The sequence below is a fragment of the Equus przewalskii genome, chromosome 1 (genome assembly GCF_037783145.1).
Source record: "Equus przewalskii isolate Varuska chromosome 1, EquPr2, whole genome shotgun sequence".
NCBI lineage: Eukaryota > Metazoa > Chordata > Mammalia > Perissodactyla > Equidae > Equus > Equus przewalskii.
In genome coordinates, this window is record NC_091831.1 from 42,576,952 (window position 1) to 42,602,623 (window position 25,672).

The 25,672-nt window shown below is 37.1% G+C and overlaps 1 protein-coding gene across 3 annotated transcripts in view; it reads left to right on the forward strand.

Annotated features, from left to right (window-relative positions):
* PRKG1 (protein kinase cGMP-dependent 1) overlaps positions 1 to 25,672 on the forward strand; it is a 1,115,575-nt gene that overhangs the window by 758,667 nt on the left and 331,236 nt on the right. For all 3 annotated transcript variants that reach the window (XM_070562421.1, XM_070562430.1, XM_070562440.1), the window contains one exon: positions 14,358 to 14,421. In XM_070562421.1, coding sequence (XP_070418522.1) covers positions 14,358 to 14,421 — 64 coding nt within the window. The remainder of the gene's footprint in view (positions 1 to 14,357; positions 14,422 to 25,672) is intronic.

Consider the following 25,672-nt stretch of genomic DNA (forward strand, 5'->3'; position numbering starts at 1 on the left):
TAGGCTAAATTGTACGTCCCTTTAACTGAGTGCTTACCCTATGGCAGCTTCTTTGCTAAGTGCTGCATGCTATTATTTATTATACACTAGGGATTTCAGTGAATTTACATATTGGTCACTAAATGGTTACAATACAAGTGTAGGTGATATTCAGGAAGGATGCCTACTTAGGTGTAGAAAGTTGTCAGGGACCATTTTCCAGAAGAGATTGTCCCTGAGCTGAGTCTTGAAGAAGTGTACACGGACTTGGGGAAATTCAAAGGTGATAAATCACAGCCACAATGAGATATCACCTCACACTTGTCACGATGGCTATTATTTAAAAAAAAAAAAAGAAAGAAAGAAAGAAAAAAAAAAAAGAAATGCAAAATGGTGCATCTGCTATGGAAAACAGTGTGGAGATTCCTCAAAAATTAAAAATAGAACCACCATATGATCCAGCAATCCCATTTGCGGGTATTTATCCAAAAGAATTGAAATCAGAATCTCAAAGAGATATTAGAACTCTCATGTTCATTGCAGCACTATTCACAACAGCCAAGATATAGAAACAACTTAAATATCCATTGACAGATGAATGGATAAAGGAACTGTGGATGTACTCACAATGTAATATTTAGCCTTAAAAAAAAGAAGGAACTTCTGCAGTATGAAGCAACCTGGATGAACCTTGAGGACATTATGCTAAGTGAAATAAGCCAGTCACAGAAAGACAAATGCTGCATGATTCCACTTACATGAGGTGTCGAAAATAGTCAAATTTGTAAAACCAAAGAACAGAATGGTGGTTGCCAGGGGCTAAGAGGAGGGAGAAATGGAGAGTTACTAATCAACAGGCATAAAACTTCAGTTAAGCAAGATGAATAAGCTCTCTACAAATCTGCTGTGCAGTATTGTACCTATGGTCAACAGCCATATTTTGTGCACTTAAAAATTTGTTAAGAGGATAGATCTTGTGTTGTGTTCTTACCACAGTAAGATAAAATAAACAAATAAAACTTAAAAATTAAGTAAATTTTAAAAATTAAATAAATACAAATTTTAAAATTCAATAGAACACAATAAACTGGTAAGACATGATGTAGGTTGAAAAGCTTGGCTGAACTTGAGAAAATAAGCTGGAATAGGTTTGTGATTTTTAATGATTATTTTATATACCAATGGAAAATAATTGACTGGGAAGGCTGTCAACCTTGCTGTACACTAAAATCATCTGAGTAGTTGTTAAAACATACATTGAACAACATGGATGAACCTTGAAGACATTGTGCTAAGTGCATTAAGCGTGTCACAAAAAGACAAATACTATATGATTCCATTTATATAAGGTACCTAGCATAGCCAAATTCACGGAGATAGAAAGTAGAAAGGTGGTTACCAGGGGTTGGGGGGAGTTGAGAATGGGGAATTATTGTTTAATTGGTGTAGAACTTCAGTTTGTAAGGATCAAAAAGTTCTAGAAATGGATAGTGCTGATGGTCACACCACACTGTGAATGTCCTTAATGCCATTGAACTGTACACTTACAAATGCTTAAAATGGTAAATTTATGGTATGTATATTTTATTACAATTTTTTTAAATGCATTGCTCTTTTGGAACCCACTCACGACTTCTTGAATTTGACTTTCTAATGGTTTTAAGGTTTGGAAACAACTGGCCTAGGGAATTTTGACCAAGAGTCTGTTCTAAGAGATTGGGACTTGCTTTGGAAAACCTGGTGAATGTGCAGAACTGAATAACATTAAAATCAAATTGGAAAGTTTGTAGTTGGATATAGTATAATTTTAGAAGATGGTTTTTAAGACAATACTTTTAGGATTTTTGTTGTATTAAAAATAACTTGGTCATTGATATTTGTCTAATGCTTTAATTTGAAATTAAAGCAATTGCAAATACATTCTCTCATTATTTCATGGCATGTGTTTGAAATTGTCCTGGCTGCGATTATTAGTTCTATATTAGAGATGAAAACATTGAGGCTCACTGAGCTGAAGAGATTTGTCAATCTCTTACTCATACTACCTGGGGTGATGATGGTAGGAAAAATACCTAATTGATGAGAATGTAACTCTTATCTAAATGAGGATTGCAGGGATAATGGTTTCATACATTTTTTTCTTTTTAATCATTGAAAAAATTGTTAAATTTTCTGCCATCATTAAATGAATCATTGGAATTTAGACATATGCAATGAATAAGGAGACGTGGGAGAATATACTTAAAGAGTTAACAGGAGAGAAGGCCTGCAGTTTAGGGCTCCCGTAGGGAAAGGCAGTATTAGGCTGTAACACTCAACAAGGACACGGGAGAACTGGATAATTAGGGAAGAGGACACTAGTACTATTCTTAGAGCCACCTGTCTCTGAACCCTTTACTTTAGAAGCGCTCCCCTCTAGTTTCTCCTGACTATGCCCCTCCACCTGGTGAGGAACCAAGAGGATGGGCCCTGACACATTCTAGACCACATCATGAGATCAAGAGCCTGGAATTTTCTGCCCTAATGGCCCTGAGTTTGTTTCCAGGGTCAGCACTAGCTTCCTCCAGGTCCTTTCTTCCTACCCTGCCATTTTGTCCATCTGTACCTCTGTGTCCCAGTGTTGACCAAAAGGCAGCTGTGACTGTGTGTGGGGAGGGGTGGTTGTGGTGGAGGGTGTTGGGTTGCACAGCGAATCAGGACCCTGAAAATGTTAGGGATGGATCTGGGATGACAGTTATTCAAATGTAAATTATTGAAATATTTTTTTCCCTGTAATATCCTCTTTCCCCTTTTCTAGACACATTTGTAGACTCTTTGCATTTCTTGAGCTCATATTTTTTTGGTCAATACTACAAACCTCTAGAAGATAAGATACTTCCTGTTTGTTTATTTATTTATTTATTGTGAGGAAGATTGTCCCTGAGCTAACATCTGTGCCAATCTTCCTCTATTTTGTATGTGGGACACCACCACAGCATGGCTTGATGAGCAGTGTGTAGGTCCATGCCTAGGATCCAAACCCACGAACCCAACTACTATTACAGTGGGCCAGACTCCACTTCCTGTCTATTTTTAAAGCCTAAATTCATTTAAAGAGATTACAAAGAGAGTCTGGAGCCCAAGGGAGAAATAAGAGGACCTTGGAGATATTTCTACCAGAGTGGGTGTTTCTGCTTGGACTCATCTAGGGTGGCTGACTGGAAGCACCATAGTCCCTGGCTTGATCAAAGTTTCCCTTCCTCCTCTGTGGGCACAAAAGCAGAAAGCCACTGGACTTCAAGGGTCCTTTGTGACCTTGATAGCAGGGAGATTAGAGACTTTACTCCCCACTTTCTGGGGATGACATGCTTCCTGGGTTCCTTGGGGAAGAGCTAAAGAATGAATGTGATGAATCTCAGTGAAAAAGAAGGATTGATACTCCATATCAAATATAATTTGATTTAAGAAAATGAAGAAATGGATATTTCCAGCACTCTTGAGTCTACACTAAGATTCATATCTGACATATTAGAAAATTTATTTTGACTACTGAAGGTCTTAAACAATAACAACATTTAGAACAAAAAAAATGCATATAATTGTGCTGGCTGATAATGTTTATTGAATGTTTACTATGTGCCAGGCACCTTCTTAATGCTTTACTACTATTTCACTTATTTTCACCACAACCCTATGCAACAGGTGATAGTATCCCATTTTTTTTTTGAGGAAGATTAGCCCTGAGCTAACGTCTGCCACCAATCCTCCTCTTTTTGCTGAGAGAGACTGGCTCTGAGCTACCATCGTGCCCATCTTCCTCTACTTCATATGTGGGATACCTATCACAGCATGGCTTGCCAAGCAGTGCCATGTCTGCACCTGGGATCCGAACTGGTGAACCCTACGCTGAGGAAGCGGAAAGTGTGCAATTAACTGCTGCACCACCGGACCAGACCCTATTCCCATTTTTTAAGCAAAAGAGGCTAAAACCTAGAGATGTTAACTTACTTGCCAAAGGCATAGCCAGTAATTAGTAGCAGAGCCTAACTTGACTGATTCTCCTTCATTCTAAAGCACGTATGCTTAATCACCATACAGTCTTCCTGGGTAAGAAGTTTAAATTTTATCACATAGATGACAAAATTATACCTCATGTCTCTATAATGGTTTGCTTTATCTGAAGTATTTTTACATGCAAAAAAAATCTTCTAATTCTTATAGTCTGGTGAGATAATAGGCACCTGTTGAAGGATTGAAGCCATTGTGTGATAATGACTAAATGTTGCTGATAGAAAATAAATCTGACAGTGTGTGTAAAGTATATTGGGGTGGGGGACATGGCAAGGAGGAAAGGAAGACCAGTTATAAGGCTATTGCATAACAGACTGAACCGGGATCAATGCCCAGTGATCCACTCAAAAGAGAAATACCATGGGGGCCGGCCCGGTGGCGCAGCGGTTAAGTTCGCACGTTCCGCTTCTCGGGGGCCCGGGGTTTGCTGGTTCGGATCCCGGGTGCGGACATGGCACTGCTTGGCAGCCATGCTGTGGTAGGCGTCCCACGTATAAAAACTAGAGGAAGATGGGCACGGATGTTAGCTCAGAGCCAGGCTTCCTCAGCAAAAAGAGGAGGACTGGCAGTAGTTAGCTGAGGGCTAATCTTCCTCCAAAAAAAAAACAAAAACAAAAACAAAAACAAAACAAAACAAAAAAACAAAAAAAGAGAAATACCATGTTGAAAGCAGAAAATCCTTTGATGAGCTCACTCAGGGGAAAGGTCAGATAGCTGTAAGGTTAAGAAGGACCCTTACTTTAATTCTTCATCAATAGAACTTGATTTCTTTGGTAACCTAGAGATTTCTGCTTTTCTTCAATTGGTATGAGCCATAGGAAGCCACTAGCACAGAAATAAACAACACCTGTCTTATCCCTGGCATTAACCTTGAAACAAAGCTGATTTCTTATGACAGAATAAAATTTCTTATAACAGAATAAAGCTGCTGTTCTCCAAATGTGGCCCAAAGATAATTAATATAACTCTGTATGCTCTGCTCTAGGTAGAAGGCATTGTTGAACTATTTCTAGATTTAAGTTTGTTCAAGTGTTATCTTGCCTTATAAATATGGGGCTACATCTGATACTCTCTGGTTATATTTAAGAACTAAAACCTTCCAATAAAATCAAACCCTTTGCTACTAAGTAGGTTAAAAAAAACTTGCTTGTTAAGTATGAAAATAATTTAAACTATTCCTGGGTTCCTTACAGCTGCAAGGAGTTATCCTTGTCTCCCCTCTTTCTCTCTCGTCCTATATCGAGGCTACCAGGAAATCATGCTGCTTTTACTTTTAAAATATGACAGGGCTTAACCATTTCTCACCACCTCTGTTACTTTCACCCTTTCTGAACCTCCATCATCTCTCATGTATAGGCTCTATCTGGTCTACTAGCCTCTACTCTTGCCCCTTTTCAGTTACTTCTCCATAGAGCTGACTGAGGGATCTCTTTGATATGTAAGTAAAATCATGTCACACCTAGGCTCAAAACCCTACAGTGGCTCAGATTAAAGCCAAATCCTTAGACTGGTCTACAAGCCCCTTTGTGATCCGCCCCTTCCCCTTACCTCTTGAGGTGTGCTTCTCGTCTATCCTCCTACTCACTAGACTCTGGACAGCCTGATGACTTTTCTGCTTCTGGAATCCACTAGGCACTTAAAACCCTGTGCCCCACCCCGCTTTCCTCTGCCTGGATGCACTTCCTTAGATCTCCAGTTAACTGTCTCCCTAGCCTCTCTCAGGTTTCTGCTAAAATGTCACGTTCTCAGTGAGGACATCCTAGTCCTGTTTAATCTTTCAATTTACTCCTCCTCTCATTGTAATTTCTGTTACTCTGTTTGACTTTTTATAATGTCAAATTCTATTGCCCTTATCTAACGTATTATATGATATATAAATATATTTGTATAATATATATTATTTATTATACTTACTCTTTTTTTTCTGTTTCCCTGATCCATAGGCAGGAATCTTTGCCTTTGTTTGTTGATGAATTTAAAACTCATCCAACAATTTATGGCACATAGTAGACACTTAATAAGTTTTAGTAAATAAATAAGTAAATTCATTAAAGCACAATATTTTATGAACAGTAAAGAAATTTTTTATTTTAACCGATCCCATTAGGATACATTTAATCTAGTCATAACTATAATTGTGCATTTCCTATTTTTTGGCATTATAAATACCAAAATATATTTACAAAATATATAAAAATACATTTATAAAATAGAAAAAATTAAAAATATAAGGAAGTAGAGAGAAAAGGACTAGTAGTCACTTCACCTAATACAACCCTTGTTAACCTTCTGAAATTTTCCTGCAAAGCTTCTCTATTCATAATTGTAAGCGTCTTTAATAAAAACATACTTGTAGTATACACAATTTATATTTTCCTTGTAATATTATCTTGTCAGTATTCCTTGTTTTACATACTTTTCATTAATATATCATTTTTAGTGTTTTTCCAACTCATGTGGGTTATAGCTATTGATATTGACTGTATCAGGAGTTAAAAATGAGAATATTTTAAAATATTTATTTAATTCATTTAAAAAATCAAAAATAAACATACTGCATGTTCACATAAAGAACCTATTTTTTGTTGTTTTTGAGGAAGATTGACCCTGAGCTAACATCTGTGCCAACATTCCTCTATTTTGTATGTAAGATGCCACCACAGCATGGCTTGATAAGCGGTGTGTAGGTCCATGCCCAGGATCCAAACCTGCAAACTCCAAGCTGCTGAAGAAGAATGCATGAACTTAACCCCTACACCCCTGGGTTGGCCCCATAAAAAGCCTATTTTTAATGAAAATAGCTATATTTTCAAAAACAAAAAAAACAGTGAAAAGAGAAACTTGAGTTTTCATTTTTGCAAATCTGTCAATATCTGTCTGCCAATATCTGGCTTAGTAGAAGACAGCAGATTCTCATATATATTTCTGCATTCAATCTGTTGAATTTTTATTGTTTTGGTTGAAGTATATGAAAAAAATCAGTCTCACAGACATATGTAGTAGGAAAAAGGAGGAGTATGCTGATGGTCTTTTCAGATAATTGTAGACATTCTTATTTAATACTATTCCAAAACCTGGCAAATGGTAGTTTATTAAAGATTTGTTGCAATGAGGAATCTAAAACCTTAACAATGAACTTTTCATACTTTATCGCATTAAAATCCATTGATCCATCTTGCACTTTGAATAGATCTTTCCCCATGCATGATTTTGTAACATCATTTATTGATCATCTGGAAAATACTGGTTCACTGAGTTATGCAGAATTTACAATATCAAAAAAACCACATTTGTTAATGTCAACATACCACCAATAACCTTATCAGAAAGTCCTCAAGTACTGGAAAGCTGTTAAGCCCACAATGGCAGCTAAAAGTTTTCTGAAATTTTAATTTTCATTTAAAAGTTTAAATTTTATCATTGACAGCAAATACTGTCTGTTATTTTTCTTGAAGTGACAGGCTCACTTTCTTCTTTTTCAAAAAATTGTCTGCCAGATACTCAAGACTGAATAACCATGGTTTGTTGGTCATTGCCGAGTAACAACGATGTTCCATAAGAAAAGTGGCTAATTCAGCTTGCAACTCCGGCAGTCACACAACTGATTTTCCTTGAGATAGCCGTCATTCTTCAGTGTGCAGCAGAAGGGCTTTATGTGTACTTGCCATTTTGTCACACACAATATTAAAATAATGCATACTCATGGGTTGAAACAATAAAATGAATATCTTTTGCTGCTTCATCAGAAACATTTAAAAGTAAAACTTTATTATTATCATTATTTTTTTTTACTTTGAGTATGTGGTCATTAAGGATATAATGACAGCTAGTACAGTTTGGTGTCACTGTCTTAATTTGTGCTAAGGGACCACAATTGCTTTTCCACTGTCAGTGCAAATGTCAACATAGTCATTCCAGGATAAACCATAAGATTTGAAAAGTTATTACATACTGAGTAGCTCAGTACCACTGGTGTTTGTTATCAAGCATTCATCTAAAAGATAATCTTCTTTGATGATTAGTTGGTTCTGATACCAGATGAATACAAGTGAAACAGCAAGTCCAGCCATGACTGAAGATTAATCCATTTGTAAGGCAAAAGTGTAATTTTATGAAGTCTTAACTCATTTTTGTGTTTGCAGCTTAATCTTTAATTCAGCAAGGTAGTATATCATTGGGAAGAGGCAATGCAATGGTTTCTTTTACTGACTTCATCCATCAGACATTCAGCAAAGTCAACTCTACGTTGCTTGATTGGTCCCTCAGCGATCCTGTGGGCTTCTCCAGTCATTACAGTATGATAATTCACCCTGTAAGATACTTCGCTTACTCTTTGCTTTCTAATTTGAAAAACTGCACCAGGCAATTTTTGGCTTTTAAAAACTTCATCATGTCTACATTGAAAAACTATTTTCTTTTCTTGAAACTTTGAGCTCAGTGGGACATCACAACTGGCATGATAACACTGTTTTTAAAATGTTCTGTTCTGTAAGACAATAAGGTAAATTATTACCATCTATAATGCAAGGGAAAGATAGATTTTTGTCATATTTTCATTTCTTATTTACAGTGTCTCCAAATTTCTTTGGACTAGATTTATCCCATCCATCAGTCAGAAAACTCTCTGATGTATCCTTTTTATATTTTTCAGTGTCTTCGCACTTAGAAATTGGCAACTGTGGCTTGAGAATATGAGTCTTCCAATCTCCCATTTCAAAGTAAATGATCCACCCTTAAAAATAATAAAAATATAATAAGTAAACCTTCTTGTATTTAATTCTTAATAATTATTATTATAAAATTCTAATACTATTAGTAAAGTTTTAAAAGTTAGAAATGTTTTCGAAAAAAATCTAAAAGTTTTATTGCAGCACAAGATATCAAATATTTTTACTTCTTATTGTTTTTCCACTTAGACACAAAGGCAACTTCAGAAGTTCAAAAGAATGGTATATTGGATGATAAGGTTACAGAGATTAGAGCAGGTATATGAAAACTAAGTAGTAAGAGCACAGTAGAAGTACTGAAATAATACTGGGTTAACTTCTGAAAAGAGTACACTTACGTCATAAACCTACTACTACCTTTAAAAATTCTGGGGGCCAGCCCCGTGACCAAGTCGTTAAGTTTGCGCTCTCCGCTTTGGCAGCCCAGGGTTTTGCTGGTTCGGATCCTGGGCTTGGACATGGCACCTCTCATGAGGCCACGCTGAGGCAGCGTCCAACATGCCACAACTAGAAGTACCCACAACTAAAATATACAACTATGTACTGGGGAGTCTGGGGGGGAAAAGGCAGAAAAAAAAAATTGGCAAGAGTTGTGAGTTCCCCTGCCAATATTTAAAAAAAAAAATCTGAAAAACACAAGAACATGCAAGCATACATCCATTAGCCATCAAAGCAATGGTGTCATCATATGTCATTTAGCCTCTAGAGGATTCTACTGTACACATGTGAAAGAATAAGAGTAGAAAAGGCAAATTATAGCTTAGACATTATGGAAATAGTTTTGACTTTGAGGACCCCCTTGACAGGGTCTGGGGGAATCCCTGGGCTCCCAGACCACATTTTGAGAACTGCTGCTATATGTTATTATATTATTCCTTAAGTGCCTCAACTGTTTTCAATGACACATGGCTATGATAAAATTCTTTGTACTTAGATTTTTTTCCTCTTCTGTTAGTTGTTATTTTCATTTGGTAGATTACCTGAGCTAAAATCACAAGACAAAATCAGAATATAAGACATCTAATAAGACAGTTGTCTCTTCAAAAAGTCAATGTCATGGGGAGACAATATGGGAGGACTGTTATAGAATAAGAGACTCGTGAAATAGAACAGCCAAAAGCAGTGTGTGGATTTTTACTGGATCCTGGTTTGAGAAGAAAAAAGAATTGGTAAAGACATTTTTGAGTAATAGGGAATATTTGAATGTGAACTAGATATTAGAGGATATTATGGAATTGTAGTTAATTTTCTTATATATGATAGTGGTGTTATATTTATTTAGGAACATGTTCTTATTTTCAGGATACGCTGAAGTATTGGGGTGAAGTTTTATGATACCTGTAACTTACTTTCAAATGGTTCATAAAAAAAAATCTGTGTATTTATCTGTACACACATATAAAAATACCTGGATTGAAAGTAGATAAAGAAAAGATGGGGCCGCGTTAGATGCAAACCTAGGTGGTAGGGACACAGATAATCCTTGTGCTATTCTTCTAGCCTTTCAGTTTATTTGACATTTTTCATAGTAAAAAGTTGGTTAGTAAATGGAGTTACTAAACCAAAAGTTATTAATATTATTGATTCATTTATAAATCATTATATAAAAGAATATACCACTGTTTTGAAAGCAACATGAAGGAATTTTAATACTTTTACTATAAAGCACATAGCTCAGAAGTGATAAGCTCCACAGTCATTCAGATAGGAATTTTGTCCTTTCTTCACCCACGTGAATAGTGTGACCTCAGGCAAACTCACAAGTTGCCAGTTGTCTTATCTGTAAAATGAATGACAATAACAATGATGATTTGATAAGGCTGTTGTGAAAATAAAATTTATATTACCTATAAAATTCTTAGCCCAGTGCCTGGCAAGTAGAAAGCACTCAAATCTCATCTTCTGTTGTTGTCATTACAAATTCCAAGTCCTTACTTCATTCACTTAGAAAATCCAGTGGAAAAGCTCTACATGTTAAATCATCGCTATTATATTGCATTCAGGTTTATTCTGTAACTTCAGGCCTATTGCAAGTCCTTAGGGAACAAAATGTTTTAATAGATCTGTAAGAATTGTAATTATCATGTAAATTGTTACAATAAATTATTTTTTTGCATGATGAAAATATTCTTCCCTACTGTTTAAACATTTTCTAGATGTTTGTCCTAATAATTATTTTGCCTTAAGTTTTCTAAATCATAGACAACTTCAACCTGAATTATCAGATGTCTAAATTAGTGGAGTCTAAATTAATGTCTTTTGATGTATTTGGAAAAGTTCAACCAACGTACTTCATGGGTAGAATTTCAAATTATGAGCATCCTCAATTGTTTTGTTCTTAGTTCAAGCTATTTGTGGACTAATAATTCTTAGAAAGCAAATTAATTACATGAGAGAACTTATCTAGTATTTGGAGACATAGAGGTCTTAGGATTTTAAAGATTGCTACGAAAGTGTTCTTAGAGTATTTTACAAATGTGAATCCACTTAGTTTTCTGTTAAATGGTTTCCATTTTGTTAAATCTAGAAGTGCTTCAATTGTTAATGATAATTTTCTAAAGTGTTTCTTCTGAAAAAGCATCCTTAATTTTTATTAGTAATGAGTGCTGCTGAATGTTTTGAAGCATTTAAACTGTAAAAGATCATAGTGTGTGTTTATGTGTGTATATATGTATATATGTGTATATATACATATATACACATTATGTATGTATATATGTGTATTTATATGCATATGTATACATATATATGTATGTATATATATGTACATATATAGACACATACACACACACATACAATGGAATATTATTCAGCCCAGAGAATGAAGGAAATCCTGCCTTTGGTGGCAACATGGATGGACCATGAGGGTATTATACTAAGTGAAATAACCCAGACGGAGAAAGACAAATGTTATGTAGTATCGCTTACATGTGGAATCTAAAAACAAAGTCAAACTCATAGAAACAGAGATTAGTAAACTGTTTGCCAGGGGCTGAGGGATGGGGGAAACAGGAAGAGGCTGGTAAAACGGTATAACTATAAGATAAATAAGGTCTGAGGATCTAGTGGATAACATGGTGACTATTAGCTGATAACACCGTATTGTATAATTGAAATTTGCTAAGAGTAGAACTTAATGTTCTCACCAAAAAAAAAAAAAAGGATAAATATGTGAGGTGACGTATGTGTTAATTAACTAGATGGGAGAAATCCTTTTACCATATGTCTATATCAAATTATCACAATGTACATTTAAAATACCTTACCAATTTATTTGTCAACTATACCTCAATAAAGCTGAAAAAATTTAAAAATAAAATTGTAAAAGGTAATTTATTTAAAAAGCCCTCCAAAATTTGTTTTGTTTTCATTTAGTTTGTTATGTGGTCAAGCACATCTTAAATTTGTTCTCGTGGATAAGAACTCTCATGAAAATGAAAAGTATTGTAGCATGGCTTGACATAGACATAGCATAGATTGAAATAAAAAGTGTAACACAGAAGCAATAGGGCTGTCTAATGAAGGGACCCAATTATAGTAAAATGAGAAAAACTCAGCTGTAGTTTGTGTTTTTCACAAATACCTACTGGGATAGAAGCATTCTAATTAATCCTACATTCCAGAAGAAACTGAAATATAGCTCATTAAAAGAACAAGGAAGGACTAGATTTTTCAACCTGCATAACTCATGGAAACGTCTTCCTCTGTCTCTTTCTGTGAAATGTTCTATCCAGCCGCTGAATTAGACTGCCTTCTGGAGATTAAAACCCACATGGCTAAGACCACAGTGGTAAATCTGGTGGAACAGATGGTCCAGGGTGAATTGTTATACCTCTACCTAATACCTTGGGATTTTATCAATAGATTTTACACTACGTAATACGAATCAGAGTGACAAATTAACAGTAAAACTTTCATGCTTATATCCAAACAGTGTGTTATGGCTTCTTTCGTTGTATCATTCTAACCAAGCCAGAATTATTCTGTAAGTCAAATATCAGACACACAAATGTATATGCACTCATTTATAGTCTTTCCTCTATTCAAGCATTGAGATAAGATTAAATGAGAATTTAGTTCCACATTCTAGTTAGATTTTCCAATGGAGTTTCAAGTATTATATGTTGATGAATGCTTCTCTTCTTTTAAAGTCATTACTATTTCACATATAAAAGAAGTTTTGTTGGTTTGTGCATTCAATATCATTCAGTATTTTCATTTATTGGTCAGTGAGAAGAAAAGAACTAACACTTTTCAGTGTCTCCTGCGAGTCTGGTTTTTTTCTCCACCCTGTCTAATCTGATCCTTCTAACTGTCCTAGAAAGCATTCACACATCCATGCTTTCATAACTTTATTCAGTATGTGCTATTGAGTTGTTATTTGTAAATCACTGAAGATACAGGAGTTGAACAAGACAGATACAGTTCTTATTTATGTGGCATTTTAATTCTAGCAGAGAAGACATCCAGTAACAAATATCTGATTAATTATCTTATTACCATTGTAATAAGGGATAAAAGAGCTCATAATAAGAGGACCTGACCTATCTGAGAAGGAGTTGGGGAGAGTAGAAAGCTTTCCAATGCTACTGAATGAATGCTTGAAAGTCTGAATTGAATGTATCATCAATAAAGCTGTGTCCTAAAGGATGAGTAGGCGGGCCGCCTGGTGGCATAGTGATTAAGTTCACGTACTCCACTTTGGTGGCCTGGGGTTTGCAGGTTCAGATCCTGGCTGTGGCCCTAGCACTGCTGGTCATGCCTTGCGGTGGTAGCATCCCACATAAAATAGAGGAAGTTTGGCATAGATGTTAGCTCAGTGACAATCTTCCTCAAGCAAAAAGAAGAAGATTTTCAACAGATGTTAGCTCAGGGCCAATCTTCCTCACAACACACACACACACACACACACACACACACATAGAATGAGTAGGAATTGGCCTATAGGGCCCGCCCAGTGGCATAGCAGTTAACTTCACATGTTCTGCTTTGGCAGCCCAGAATTCACTGGTTCAGATCCCAGGCATGGAGCTTCACACTGCTTGTCAAGCCATGCTGTGGCAGGCATCCCACATATAAAGTGGAGGAAGATGGGCATGGGTGTTAGCTCAGGGCCAGTCTTCCTCAGCACAAAGAGGAGGATTGGCAGCAGATGTTAGCTCAGGGCTAATCTTCCTCAAAAAGAAAAAAAAAGGAATTGGCCTATAGAAGGTGTGCATGCATGTGTGTATTTGTGTGCACGTGTGTGGTTGAGTGTGGAGGGGGACTTAGAAAGACTGAAGTGAAGGGAATCTGGTGACAGCAGGCTGATAAGGGAGAGAATGGTCTTCTCCTCAATGTAGCTGAGGCATCCAAGGTTACACAGGTAAATATAAGTAGGATTTGGTCTCAATTCTGTCCAACCTCCAACTTCCTTCTAGAACAACATGACTTTTCCCTGTTAGTCATCAAATGATGCTTAAGTTATTGCTTTGATCTTCATCTGCACCTTCTTTGTCATGAAATGCTTTTTAGATTTTCATTCAGGTATATCACTGTTTTATTTATGAAAGTCAGTTGCTGTTCGTGCCTTCAGCATTATCTCTATATTTTGTTTTTCAGCGTACCAACATTCCAGAGCCTTCCTGAAGAAATCCTCAGTAAGCTTGCTGACGTCCTTGAAGAGGTAATTGGTTTTAGCCCTTGAACTTTTTGAGATAGGACCCAGCCCATCACAGCTGTGTGACAATGAATTAAGAACTGTTGAGAGACCTTTTAAATACTTTTAAGCTCTGGAATGAGCTATATATTTGGCTTCAAATTAAAGGCAGCTCAGCCCATCTGACATTTGTACACAGTTAGAAATGTGCAAGCCAACTTAGCACAGAGGGAAGAAAACTTTTCGTTGTGGCAAATATAATGTTACTTTGACTTCCAAGAATGGGAGATGGCATATTTCTCTCTTATTTCAATCAGTGTAAAGCAAGATTGTAGTAATTCCCACTCTGAAGCTTCATTTCAGCAAATTTACAACAGGAATTAGCAGTTGGGTACATATTTTATTAGCATATAAAAATATTTTATGCATGTAATGTTATGCCTGAATGTGAAAGTGTCACTGTTACTTCTTTTCTCTGAACCTATGGAGCCATGAATTTGAAGAAGAGAAACCATGCACATTAGGCTATTTAATGATAGACTGACTCTTTGAGATTCATAACTGAGCACTAACAGAAAGAAGTTTGTCCGCTTGAGTCCACGAGCTTCAGACCAAATATAAAGCAGACAAGTTTTACTGTCTAAAGTTGTTCTCCTAAAGGTATTGAGCATATGAGTTCTGTTTTAGGTTGAAAAGGATGAAAATTATCTGTCCTCCTTTGCTGAGGAAGTACAGATGGATTAATGGGAATACAAGGACAGTGTAGGGGAGGAAGACATTTCCTCTACCCTCTCTGGGTTATTCTGGCCTGAAAACAAATTAAAGTCACATGAGACAGAATAGCAGGAGAAAATTAAACAAAGCTTTATGACATGTATACATGGGAGGCTCAGGCAAGCTGAGCAACTCTCCCAAATGGCTGAAGCCCCCACCTTAAATATCATCTTCAGCTAACGACAAAGGAGGATGTTGGGAGTGGAGGGGGAGTCGATCATGGGAGATTACCACAAAAGTACAGCAAACAAATGCAGATCTAAGTCCTTGCCTTTGGCATTGATGAAGAGTTTCTAGAGATAAGGTTATCCCCCCTTCTTCCTGGTACAGAGAGGGAGACACCTTTACAGATGGAGATTTCCTTTACAATGTAAATGTCTCCTAACAAAGGGCAAGCAAGTTCCACTCCCCAGAGCCTCCTTCCTGTCTGCAGTCTACCAAAAGTAACCAGCCCCAAATAATCCTCATGCCAAAGAGACATATTTGGGGTGGCCAATGCCAGTCCCCCACAACAGTAAATGTGAAGGCAAAGCCCACCATGAGTCCAGAGTAGGATGCCCTAGCTGAGGTGGGCAAGGTGGAGGACAGAGTTACTATAAATCAGACTGGGCAAACAAAACATGAATTCATGAATTGAGAAGGCTAACCAGGCAGCACAGGCAAAATCATGGGACAGAGACAATTCAGGTGAGGCTAACATTCCTGGTGTTAAAGAAAAATTGTTCAGGTACCTGTTAAAGACAATGAGGCAGACTTTATTCAAGGGAGACTACAACAGTGTCGTTGAGGAGAGAGATCAGGCTCAACTCCAGATACAAGCACAAGTGGAGATTTATAGCCAAGAGCAGCGTGGGGCTCAGTGGATAGAAAATTACTAAAAGGAAACATCGGAGGTAATGGGATTCTAGCTAAACCAAGCTTATAGGATTTTTGCTGAAGGCAGGCCAGGGTGATGGGATATCAAGGTGATGGGTAAGAAATTTAATCTAGTATCAAGGATGGGGGACTTTTGTTAAACTGACTGGACATGATTCTTGCTCAAACTGGACTAGAGGAGCCAAGGACAGAGCACAAGTTCAGGGGCGTAGTCAGGAAGAGGACTCAGATGAGCCTGACTCAAGTTGGGTCAAAGGAAAGTCTTTGTTACAGGTCATGTTCATTCCTTTTTGACCTTTATTCAGCAAATGTTCACTGAGTATCCCCTATAATTAGGGGTCCTAGGATATAGCAGGGAATAAGATAGGCACAGTCCTTCCCTAATGGAATTTACATTCTAAAAGGAGAGATTCATAGTCATCAACTAATTACATAAAAATTGATTAATTGGACTTGTGATCCAAACCAAAGTGTAAGATATGAGCTGCTAAGAGCATGAAATGGGAACCAATGTAGTCTAGGGGCTATGGAAATATTCTGAGGAAATATGTTGAGCACAGATCTGCAAAGTAAGTAGGAGTTGACTGTATGAAGGATTATTATAGACAGAAGGAACCAAGTGGATGAATAAAGGCTGGAATGCAGAATGTGCCTGGAGATGGATCTTGAAGTGCCTACCTAGGAGGTTGGGTGAGATACTTTGATTTCATCCTTTTAGCCAGAGAAAACCTTTACAGGCTTTTAAACCTGGGGAAATGGAAGGAGAGGCAGGATCAGATTAACATTTTTGCTTTTTTAGGAGCTTTTAAGCAGCATTCCCAAGGAAGGTTTAATTGGGTACGTAGAAATGAAATGAGATGCAAATGGTCAGCTCTGGAGAAAAGGGTAGTTTAGAAATGTGCTTCCCCATCTGAATCTTTCTTACATGTAAATTTCCCTTATTGCTCTTCAGGGTGCTTAGAATGAGACTTCGTATTGACTGTTTTTATCTGTTATGCAATTATTTATTGAATGCCTACTATATTCCAGGCACTCTTGTGCTCTGGGCATGCAGCAATGAAAAAACAGAACAAAGCAAAACAAAAATCTGTTTTTTTGAAGCTTACATTGTTTGGGTGGCAGCCATAGAGAAGATAGACAGTAGACAGAATAATTTTTAAAAATGTATGGTATGTCCAATAAAGATAAATGCTAAAGAGAAGAATTTCAGTGAGGAGGGAGGGTATGCGGAGTTGGAGGATTAGTACTTGTAACTTGAATTGTCAATTGAATAAAGAAGTGATGAATTGTCGGAGCCAAGGAAAGAGCGTATGTAGAGGCTCCAGGAAGTGTGTTTGAGGAGTTCCAGGTACAGCCAGGGGATCAGTGTGACAGGACCAAAGTAAAGGGTCAGAGGAAGATGTGAGTGGAGTGTTACAGGAACAGGCAGATCATTTAGGGCCATTTAAGCCATTACAATTATTTTGGCTTTTACTTGGGCTGATATGAAAGCCATTGGATAGCTCTAAGCACAGCAATGAAATTATTTGACTTAAATTTTTCACAAGACTGCTGGAGCTGCTCTGTTGAGAAAAGATTAAGAGCCTGCTTCAACAATCAAGGAGAGAAGTAATGGTGGTTTTGCTCCCCATGGTGGGATATTAAGAAACAGTCAGAATCTAAAGGTATTTTGAAGAGAGAGCTGAAAAGCTTTCCTGTTGCAGTAGATGTGTGGCATGAAAGAAAGAGAGGAATCAAGGGTGACCTCAACATTTCGGATGTAAATAACGGGAAGGATGGAGTTATTATTCACTGAAATGGAGAAGACTTGAGGAAGAGTACCTGATGGGTGGGAAGATTAGAAGCTCCGGGAGATAGGGTATGGGAAACAGGAGCTTGAGGGTCCTTGGCAGGTGCAGGGTTTATTGTAGTATTGTTTGTATAGCAGGGAGCTGTTGGTCATGCAAGGCAGAACTCTGCGGCAGGTAGCAACCACCAATTAATTATGATAATGGAATGAATGGATCTTAAAAACATTATGCTGACAGAAAAACATAAAACCAAACAAAATTGAGATAATTGATAAAATATTTACATACCTCAAAGTATATATGCACAAAAAAGCATTTTGCTAAGAGTCATTGCAAACAAAATGTTACACGTTGGATACATGTGAATGGTTCCTTATAGCAGAATGCAGAAGCAAGAGCTATGGGGATAAGGGAACGAATGAATAAATGAATGAAAAAAGCAGAATAGATAGAAAAAAGCCTTGATGATTGATCCTTAACATTTCCATTTTAAGAGATTGGGCAATGTAGCAGCTTATGAAAAAAGGAGGAAAACTAGGAGCATTTTCTGCCTTAAAATCCAAGAGAAGAAATGTTTCAAATAAGAGACTGTGAAACTTGCATGTGAATTTTGTTGAAAAAGGCAAGAAGAGAAACGGGGTAGTGGATGGGAAGAGAAGAGATTGTTGTAGCACAAGGAATGTTGAAGCAGGAAACAGAGAGGAAGTCTACACAAGCAGTGTCTTGAGTAAACACAAGAGAAGAGGGTCTCTGGTAACTACAGAGACAGACAAGGCAGACTATCTGGGCAAGCATAGGGTAGGTGGGTTGATGGAGGAGCTGGATCTGTAGAAAACCTGTTGTGATATCTTTTATCTTCTTAGTGATCTAGAAAGCAAGTCATGAAATGAGAATGAGAATGAGGTAGAGATATGAGAGGTTTGAGGACAGAGGAAAAAGTATTAAAAAAATGAAAGAGTAAACGGAATAGGATAACAAGTTTATTGCCAGCCATCATTCAGGCCTCACTTGATTTTAACAATCCCAAATGTGAGTTAAACAGGCAAGGAAGAGTTTATTCAAGACTCGCAATAGGGGAGAGGTATCAAACTCAACTCTGCTGGAGCAAAAGATGGGAGACAGTGGAAAAGTACTTGAGAAGTACTTAGGTAGAGGTACTTCAGTAAGAGTACTCCAGTAGGGAGGAGGTTGGTCAAAGTGATTAGGTCATCAGCATTTGCTAATTGTCCCTTCTGGAAGTTAGGCTTTCTACCCTCCCACCGGAGACTGGGAGATAGAGGGGCTATCTCCTATGATTACATATCTAAGGAATGGTTCTTGGGTCCTTAAGAAAGACATTCCTGGGTTGTAAAACTGGCAATAGACTGGGAGAAGATTTGCATCTCAAAGAGGCAGAAAAAGAATTTACAATTGTAAAGTGTCTAAAGGAAACGCTCAAAGAAAAAGGGTTTCAGGAGCCTAGAGTCAGGAAGGAGCCTGTCTAATGTTTAGTCAAGCTGAGGGAAACGTTGAGTGTGTCTTGGTCACTAGCCCATTTGGTTACGTGGTTTTTTTCAGCCCCATTTGTTTGCCTGGATTCGGGTTCCAAGTAGGCAGAGAATTGAATTTAACCAGAATTGGTCTTTGCCAAGAGAAGATGAATGGTTGAGGGAGCGAATAGGGAGTTGAGGGTGAATGTGAAGGAAGGATTATAATGATTGACCCTGGAATTTAAACTGGGCAAGGAGGAAAGAGGTACACTAGAAGTTGCAAGAGCCAGTGAGAGATTGTAGGATCAATGGATTTTAGTCTCATGAGGCTGAAGAATTTTTGGAGTTGTGCTGTAATAGGGTTGAACTGGAAAGACACTGAAAATGTTTTTGTTTCTGGGTAATAACTATACCAGTAACTCTACGATCCGTAAATTTCAAAGGTTCATATCCACAAATTCTTAGTTTGAGTCTTATCGAAGTGCACTTTCCTACGATTTATTGGTCTCCTTCATCTTATACGTGAACATAAAGTAAAGCAAAAGCCACGTTTGATCTCTATGTTCAAGTATAAAAAATTCATGAGAAAAAACACTGGCTGGATTTCTCTATGAATGTGCTGACAACTGGACCTGCAACCTGTAAATGTAAAACTGCTTTTTCCAGTTCTTTTGCTTTTTGCTTTCCTTGTTGAATGTACTAAAGAACTCTCTGATAACTTTTTTATTTTTTTAAACAAAATGAACTAACATGCAATTTTATTAGTCCCAATCAAGCCCCTCAAAAAAAATTAAAAAATTCCCATGAACTCCTTTAATCATTTTCTTTCTTTTCCACAGCTGTGGAAGCATTTGCTATGTTTTGCAAAACAATAGCCAGAGCTCTATAAATAATTCTGACCAAAGAAATGTTTCAGTATTTTATGTCAGATTTTCTAATCAGAAGATGTCTTAATTTAGGTTGGAATTGTGTGAGCCCTGGTACAGTCTATACCGATGCTGCATGAAAATGGACATAGATGATTAAGTGCCCACACAGTTGTTTTGAGGACATAAAAGTGAAATAAACAGACAAAATAGGAAGTAGACATATAAATATACTACCCAATGCATGGAGGTGTTCAACTCAAGTTGAATAAACAAGCACAATGAGAAAATAGATTAAATTATGTATCAGATAGAGTGAAGCAAATTTGAAATCACAAAAGCAATACCAGTGCCACATAACATTAAAGGGAAATATGCTTGCATAATCATTGGGCTGTCTTTCTTTCTACAAATATTAACAAGAAGATGAAAGAATACAAGATTATTTTGAAAGGAAAGCAGTATTATTATAGCATTCAACAAAGAAATTTTCAACCTTGTTTGTTTGACAAATACTTGTGGAGCACCTGCCTCATGCCAGGGACTGTTCCACGCCCTGGGGATTCAGGGCCCTGCTTCCCCAGAGCATATGTTCCAGTGGTACAGAAGAGAAGTAAGGAAGGAAAATAGCATCCAATGATAAGGTCCCTCTGTACTGGGTGGTGAAAGGAAGACCTCTCTAAGGAGGTAATATTTAAGCTGAGATCTGAATGCAGATGTGGGATGCCATGTGTACCCGACAGAGGGAAGAGCACGCATAAGTGCCTCAAGTAGGAATGAATTTGGTGTCTTTAAGGAAGAGAAAGAAGGTAAATAGTGGGCTGAGATGAGACTAGAGAAAAATGAGGCAAGGCCAGATGGCAGAGGGTTTTGCCAGTCGTGATAAGAAGTTTGGTGTTTATTCTAAGTGTAACGGGAAGATTTGTAGGATTATGAATAGTAAAGTGACATGATCTGAGTGATGTTTTAATAATATCTCTCTGGCGAGTGTGAGAAGAATGGATTATAGAGGGACAGACCAGTTAGAGGGCTACTGCAAAATAACCCAGGTAAGGATGGATGGTTTGTATGTGGATTTACTTTCTTATTGACTATTTCATTCCTTATATTCATTACGAAACAATACTTCCAGAATAAGGGGGAAAAAAGTTAAAGAATAGGGATAAGGGAGGCAGGGACTGAGAGAAACAAAGTGTAACCAGATAGAAAGAGGAATGAAGATAATGTTATGGATCAAGTGACATAGGATGCGTGTGACTAGAGGAAAAATGTGTGATATCTGGGGCATCCTATTCTGGAACTGGAAGAGAAGCCTGTATGTGAGTCATTTCTGCTGTTGCCCACCCCAGCCTCCACTTACCCCCCCATAATTTCTAGTGTGGATGTACCCACTTGTTTGTTCCTACCTATGAGATTATAAAACAAGAAATAATCCTTATTCTTAGCATAACAATTTAGTGCCCCTTTCTCCCTTTCCTTTATATCACATAGGAGAAATAATTTCTTTCATATTGAATCTCTCATGCCCTTTTCAAGAACATATACAAGTTTTCTCTAGTCCCTTTGAGATGTTGTGTATATGCGTAGATACAGAGAAGTTCTTAGCGAAAGGCCTGTCCAGATCAAGCACAATAATCTCAACATTTTTCTAGGTTCTGTTTTACCACACAGGTTGAAATAATTTCCTTGACTCTCTAATTATTCACCTTAGTTGTCACCATAGTATGTTCTTCTCATCCCATATGTGACTCAAATTAAGTCTTAATAAATATCAGAGGTCATTTTAGGAACTCCAAATCTGGTTTGCTAGGGAAGCGATTTTATTGTTTGAAAAATAAAAGAATTTTTAGGTACATGTAGGGAATACCAAGACCTAACTTTATAAACTGGTTTCATTAAACTCTATACTATCCCATATGTTATGTGAAAATACATATTTGAATTAGTTAATCAAGTGTTGGAATCTATTCTGAGAGCCTCAGAAATACCTGTGGGTAAATGAAAAGAACTGAAATGTAAGATAGGATCTAATCTTTTATTTCTTATAATAGTAACTTCACATGTTTTCCTTCTTCTTTTATGTACACATGATTAGTCTTTTTGATGAATTACATTTTTCAAACGGATAGAATAACCCTTAGTTGATCTCCAACTGAGAAATAGCTCCCTTCAGCGCTCCCCTACACAAACACAATGGAGAAATGTCAGCATGAGTAAACTCAAGTCCAATATACCCAGGTATCAGGACTGTGATGACACCATTAAAGGAAATGATAAATAAGAACATTTTCTTATAAAGAAGAGAAGCAGAGATTAACCTAACATCATGTCTCAAAGCGGGCTTGAAAATTAATTTGGGTGGAAGCGGTTGTGCTTTCATCAATGAAGGCGAAAAGGGTTAGATAACTCAAGGAAAACTGTACTTTATTGAAAATGCCAGATTGAAGAATCAAATTACGCCAACAAATTCATTTTTCACCATTTGGCATAGTGTATTTCTCTTTTATGCGAATATAAGTGGGGCATGGGTGCTATATTTAAATCTCCTGATTTTTAAACAGAAAATCCAGCATATCAGAGCCACTTCTTTGCTTATATTGAAATCTGTGTCATGCCCAATTCTCTCATTCAAACATTGGATCTGATTGTCTTAGAGTAAAAAACCTCTTTGCTTGACCAGCTTTTAAAGAACTCTTTACCTTTGGGTTTGTGACTTTGTATGATTGGATCTTGGACACATTTGAGCCTGAATAATGGGTTTTTATGGTTTGTGTCCCTAGATGGTGCATTTATTTGTTTTTATTTATTGGATATTTATATTATTATGGCCCTGACAAGGTCTTAGACAAATATCATTCCTCAGATTTCTTGCATTATTAAGAGGGACATGATAAGAAAGTAAAAATAGACAGAAAAAAGGCAAAGAAAGAAAACATTTTTCAACTCACTATTGCTTGATAACATGGAAGGAAGCAAATATTGGATTATTCAATCAGGGACCATCATTGGACAAGGAGGTTAATGTAACAGAGACACTCCTCCTTGCTGCAAGTTCCAGCAGGGCTGATAAAATAGTTCATTGTTTTAGCCGTGCAACTGTTCCTTGCTGTTACCATATCATGTGGACATCTTCCCGGATTCCTTTGCATTCTCTCCAGTTGTGAGTAAGACAGGGGAAAAGTCCTACATTTGATTAAGTTATTGGAGGGCTGGGAAGCTGTCTCTTTTTATCACTCTAAACAGGCCTAGAGTCTTCAGGAAAGAAACTGATGGAGTAGACAGGAACACTTTTAGTTCTCTTTGAATCTGTTGTTATGACTAAACTTTTTCTCCCCTTCTTTTAGGTTTGGCTCTTGCTATTCAAAGCCAACCTGGAGGGAATTCAAAGAATCTGTTCTTTCTCAATTGCTTTGGCCTAAGGGACTCTAAATTTGAAGATTTAATCATCTGTTTAGAGCTCCCTGGTTCATTTTGGGTCTTCCCTTCTATGTGGCAAGTGGCTGCTTTTGAAGGAGGAAAAAATGGAAAGCGTGTGTGTATCTGTGTGTGTTGTGGCAGGGTCGAGAGATTAAAAAGAAAAGACAACTCTCACTTTAATATTAATATCTTCACATCTTATTCTATTATAGAAGTAAATATGGAATGGGAGAACATATTTGTAAATCCCATATGCAATGAGGGACACAATTGTATTAGTCAGGGTTCTTCAATAGGAGAACCAGTAGGATGTGTGTGTGTACAGCGAGCAAGCGAGAGAGAGAGAGAGAGAGAGCATGAGTGAGACAGATTTATTTTAAAGAATTGGCTCATGTGATTATGGAGGCTGGCAAGTTCAAGATCTGCAGAATGGGCTGGCAGGCTGGAGACCATGGAAGGGCCAATGTTGCAGTTCATGTCTGATGGCTATTTGCTGGCAGAATTCCTTCTTGCTTGGGGGAGGTCAGTTTTTGTTCTATTAAGATCATCAATTCATTGGTTGAAGCCCATCCATGTTATGGTGGGTAATCTGCTTTATTCAAAATCCACGGATGTGAATGTTAATCTTATCCACAAAAAACACCTTCACAGAAAAATCCAAAATAGTGTTTGACCAAATATCTGGGCACCATGGCCCAGCTAAGTTGACACATAAAATTAACCATCATAGGACTTGTATCTAGAATATGTAAGGAACACTTACAACTTAATAATAAAAAGATGAATAGTTCAATTTTCAAATGAGCAAGTGACTTGAATAGATATTTCTCCAAAGGACATATAGAAAAGGCTAATAAGCATGTGAAAAAATATTCAATGTTAATAGTCATTAGGGAAATGAAAATCAAAACCAAGATGACATACTACTTCACACTCACTAGAATGTCTAGAATAAAAAGATAGGCAATAACAAATATTGGCAAGGATGTGGAGAAATTGTAACTCATACATTGCTGATGAGGTCGTAAATGGCGCAGCTTCTTTTGAAAACCAGTGTAGCAACTCCTCAAAATGTTAAACATAGAGTGCCCACGTGACCTGGAAATTCTACTTCTGTGTGTTTAGCCAAGAGAACTGAAAACATACATCCACACAAAAACTTGTACCCAAATGTTTATAGCAGCATTATTCATAACAGCCAAAAATGAGAAATTACGCAAATGCTCATGAACTGATGAATGGATAAATAGAATGTGGTATATGCACACAATGGAATACTATTTGGCTATAAAAAGGAATGAAGTATTGATACATGCAACAAGGATGACCTTGAAAACATTATGCTAAGTAAAAGTAAAATGCTACATAGTGTATGATTCTATTTATATGAACTATTCCGACTGGGCAAATCTATAGAGGCAGAAAGTGGATTAGTGGTTGCTAGGGCTGGGAGGGGTGGGGGAAGGGGGAGCAACTACTCACAAATAGTGTTTCTTTTTAGGATAATGGAAATATTCTGAAATTAGATTTGGTGGTGATTGCACAACTCTTTGAATATACTAAAAACCGCTGAATAGTAAATTTAAATGGGTGAATTTTATAATATGTAAATTATATTTTAATAAAACCATTAAAAGAGAAGTAAATATGGAACTTGATTTCGGTTGTGATAACTTCAATGAAGGAGACGTGTGGAGTTATAAGGAGAACGTGTGCCTGAGGGCCTTAATCAGGTGGGATTGCAACAGGTTGGGTGAAACGTGGTCTGAAGGCCTCACTGACATAATGCTAAAGTTGAGAATTGAATGATGAGTAGAGCTTTGCAAAGGAGGGGTGAGGATGGACAAGTCGGAGGGAGAGGCTGGGGAAGTGCCTTCTGAGAGAAGGAAAGCGTTACATGAAGGCCTAGAGGCTAGAAGGAGAAAACAGTGTTTTCTCTATTTGTATCCAATGAAAAAGGATGTGTCTAAATCTAGAATTTGATTTAAAAGCATTTAGACAATTCATTCTTATGTTGAACTTTCTACCTCTTTAAATTACATGTTTCACTTACTTGTATAACCTATTCCGCATTGTACCAAATAGT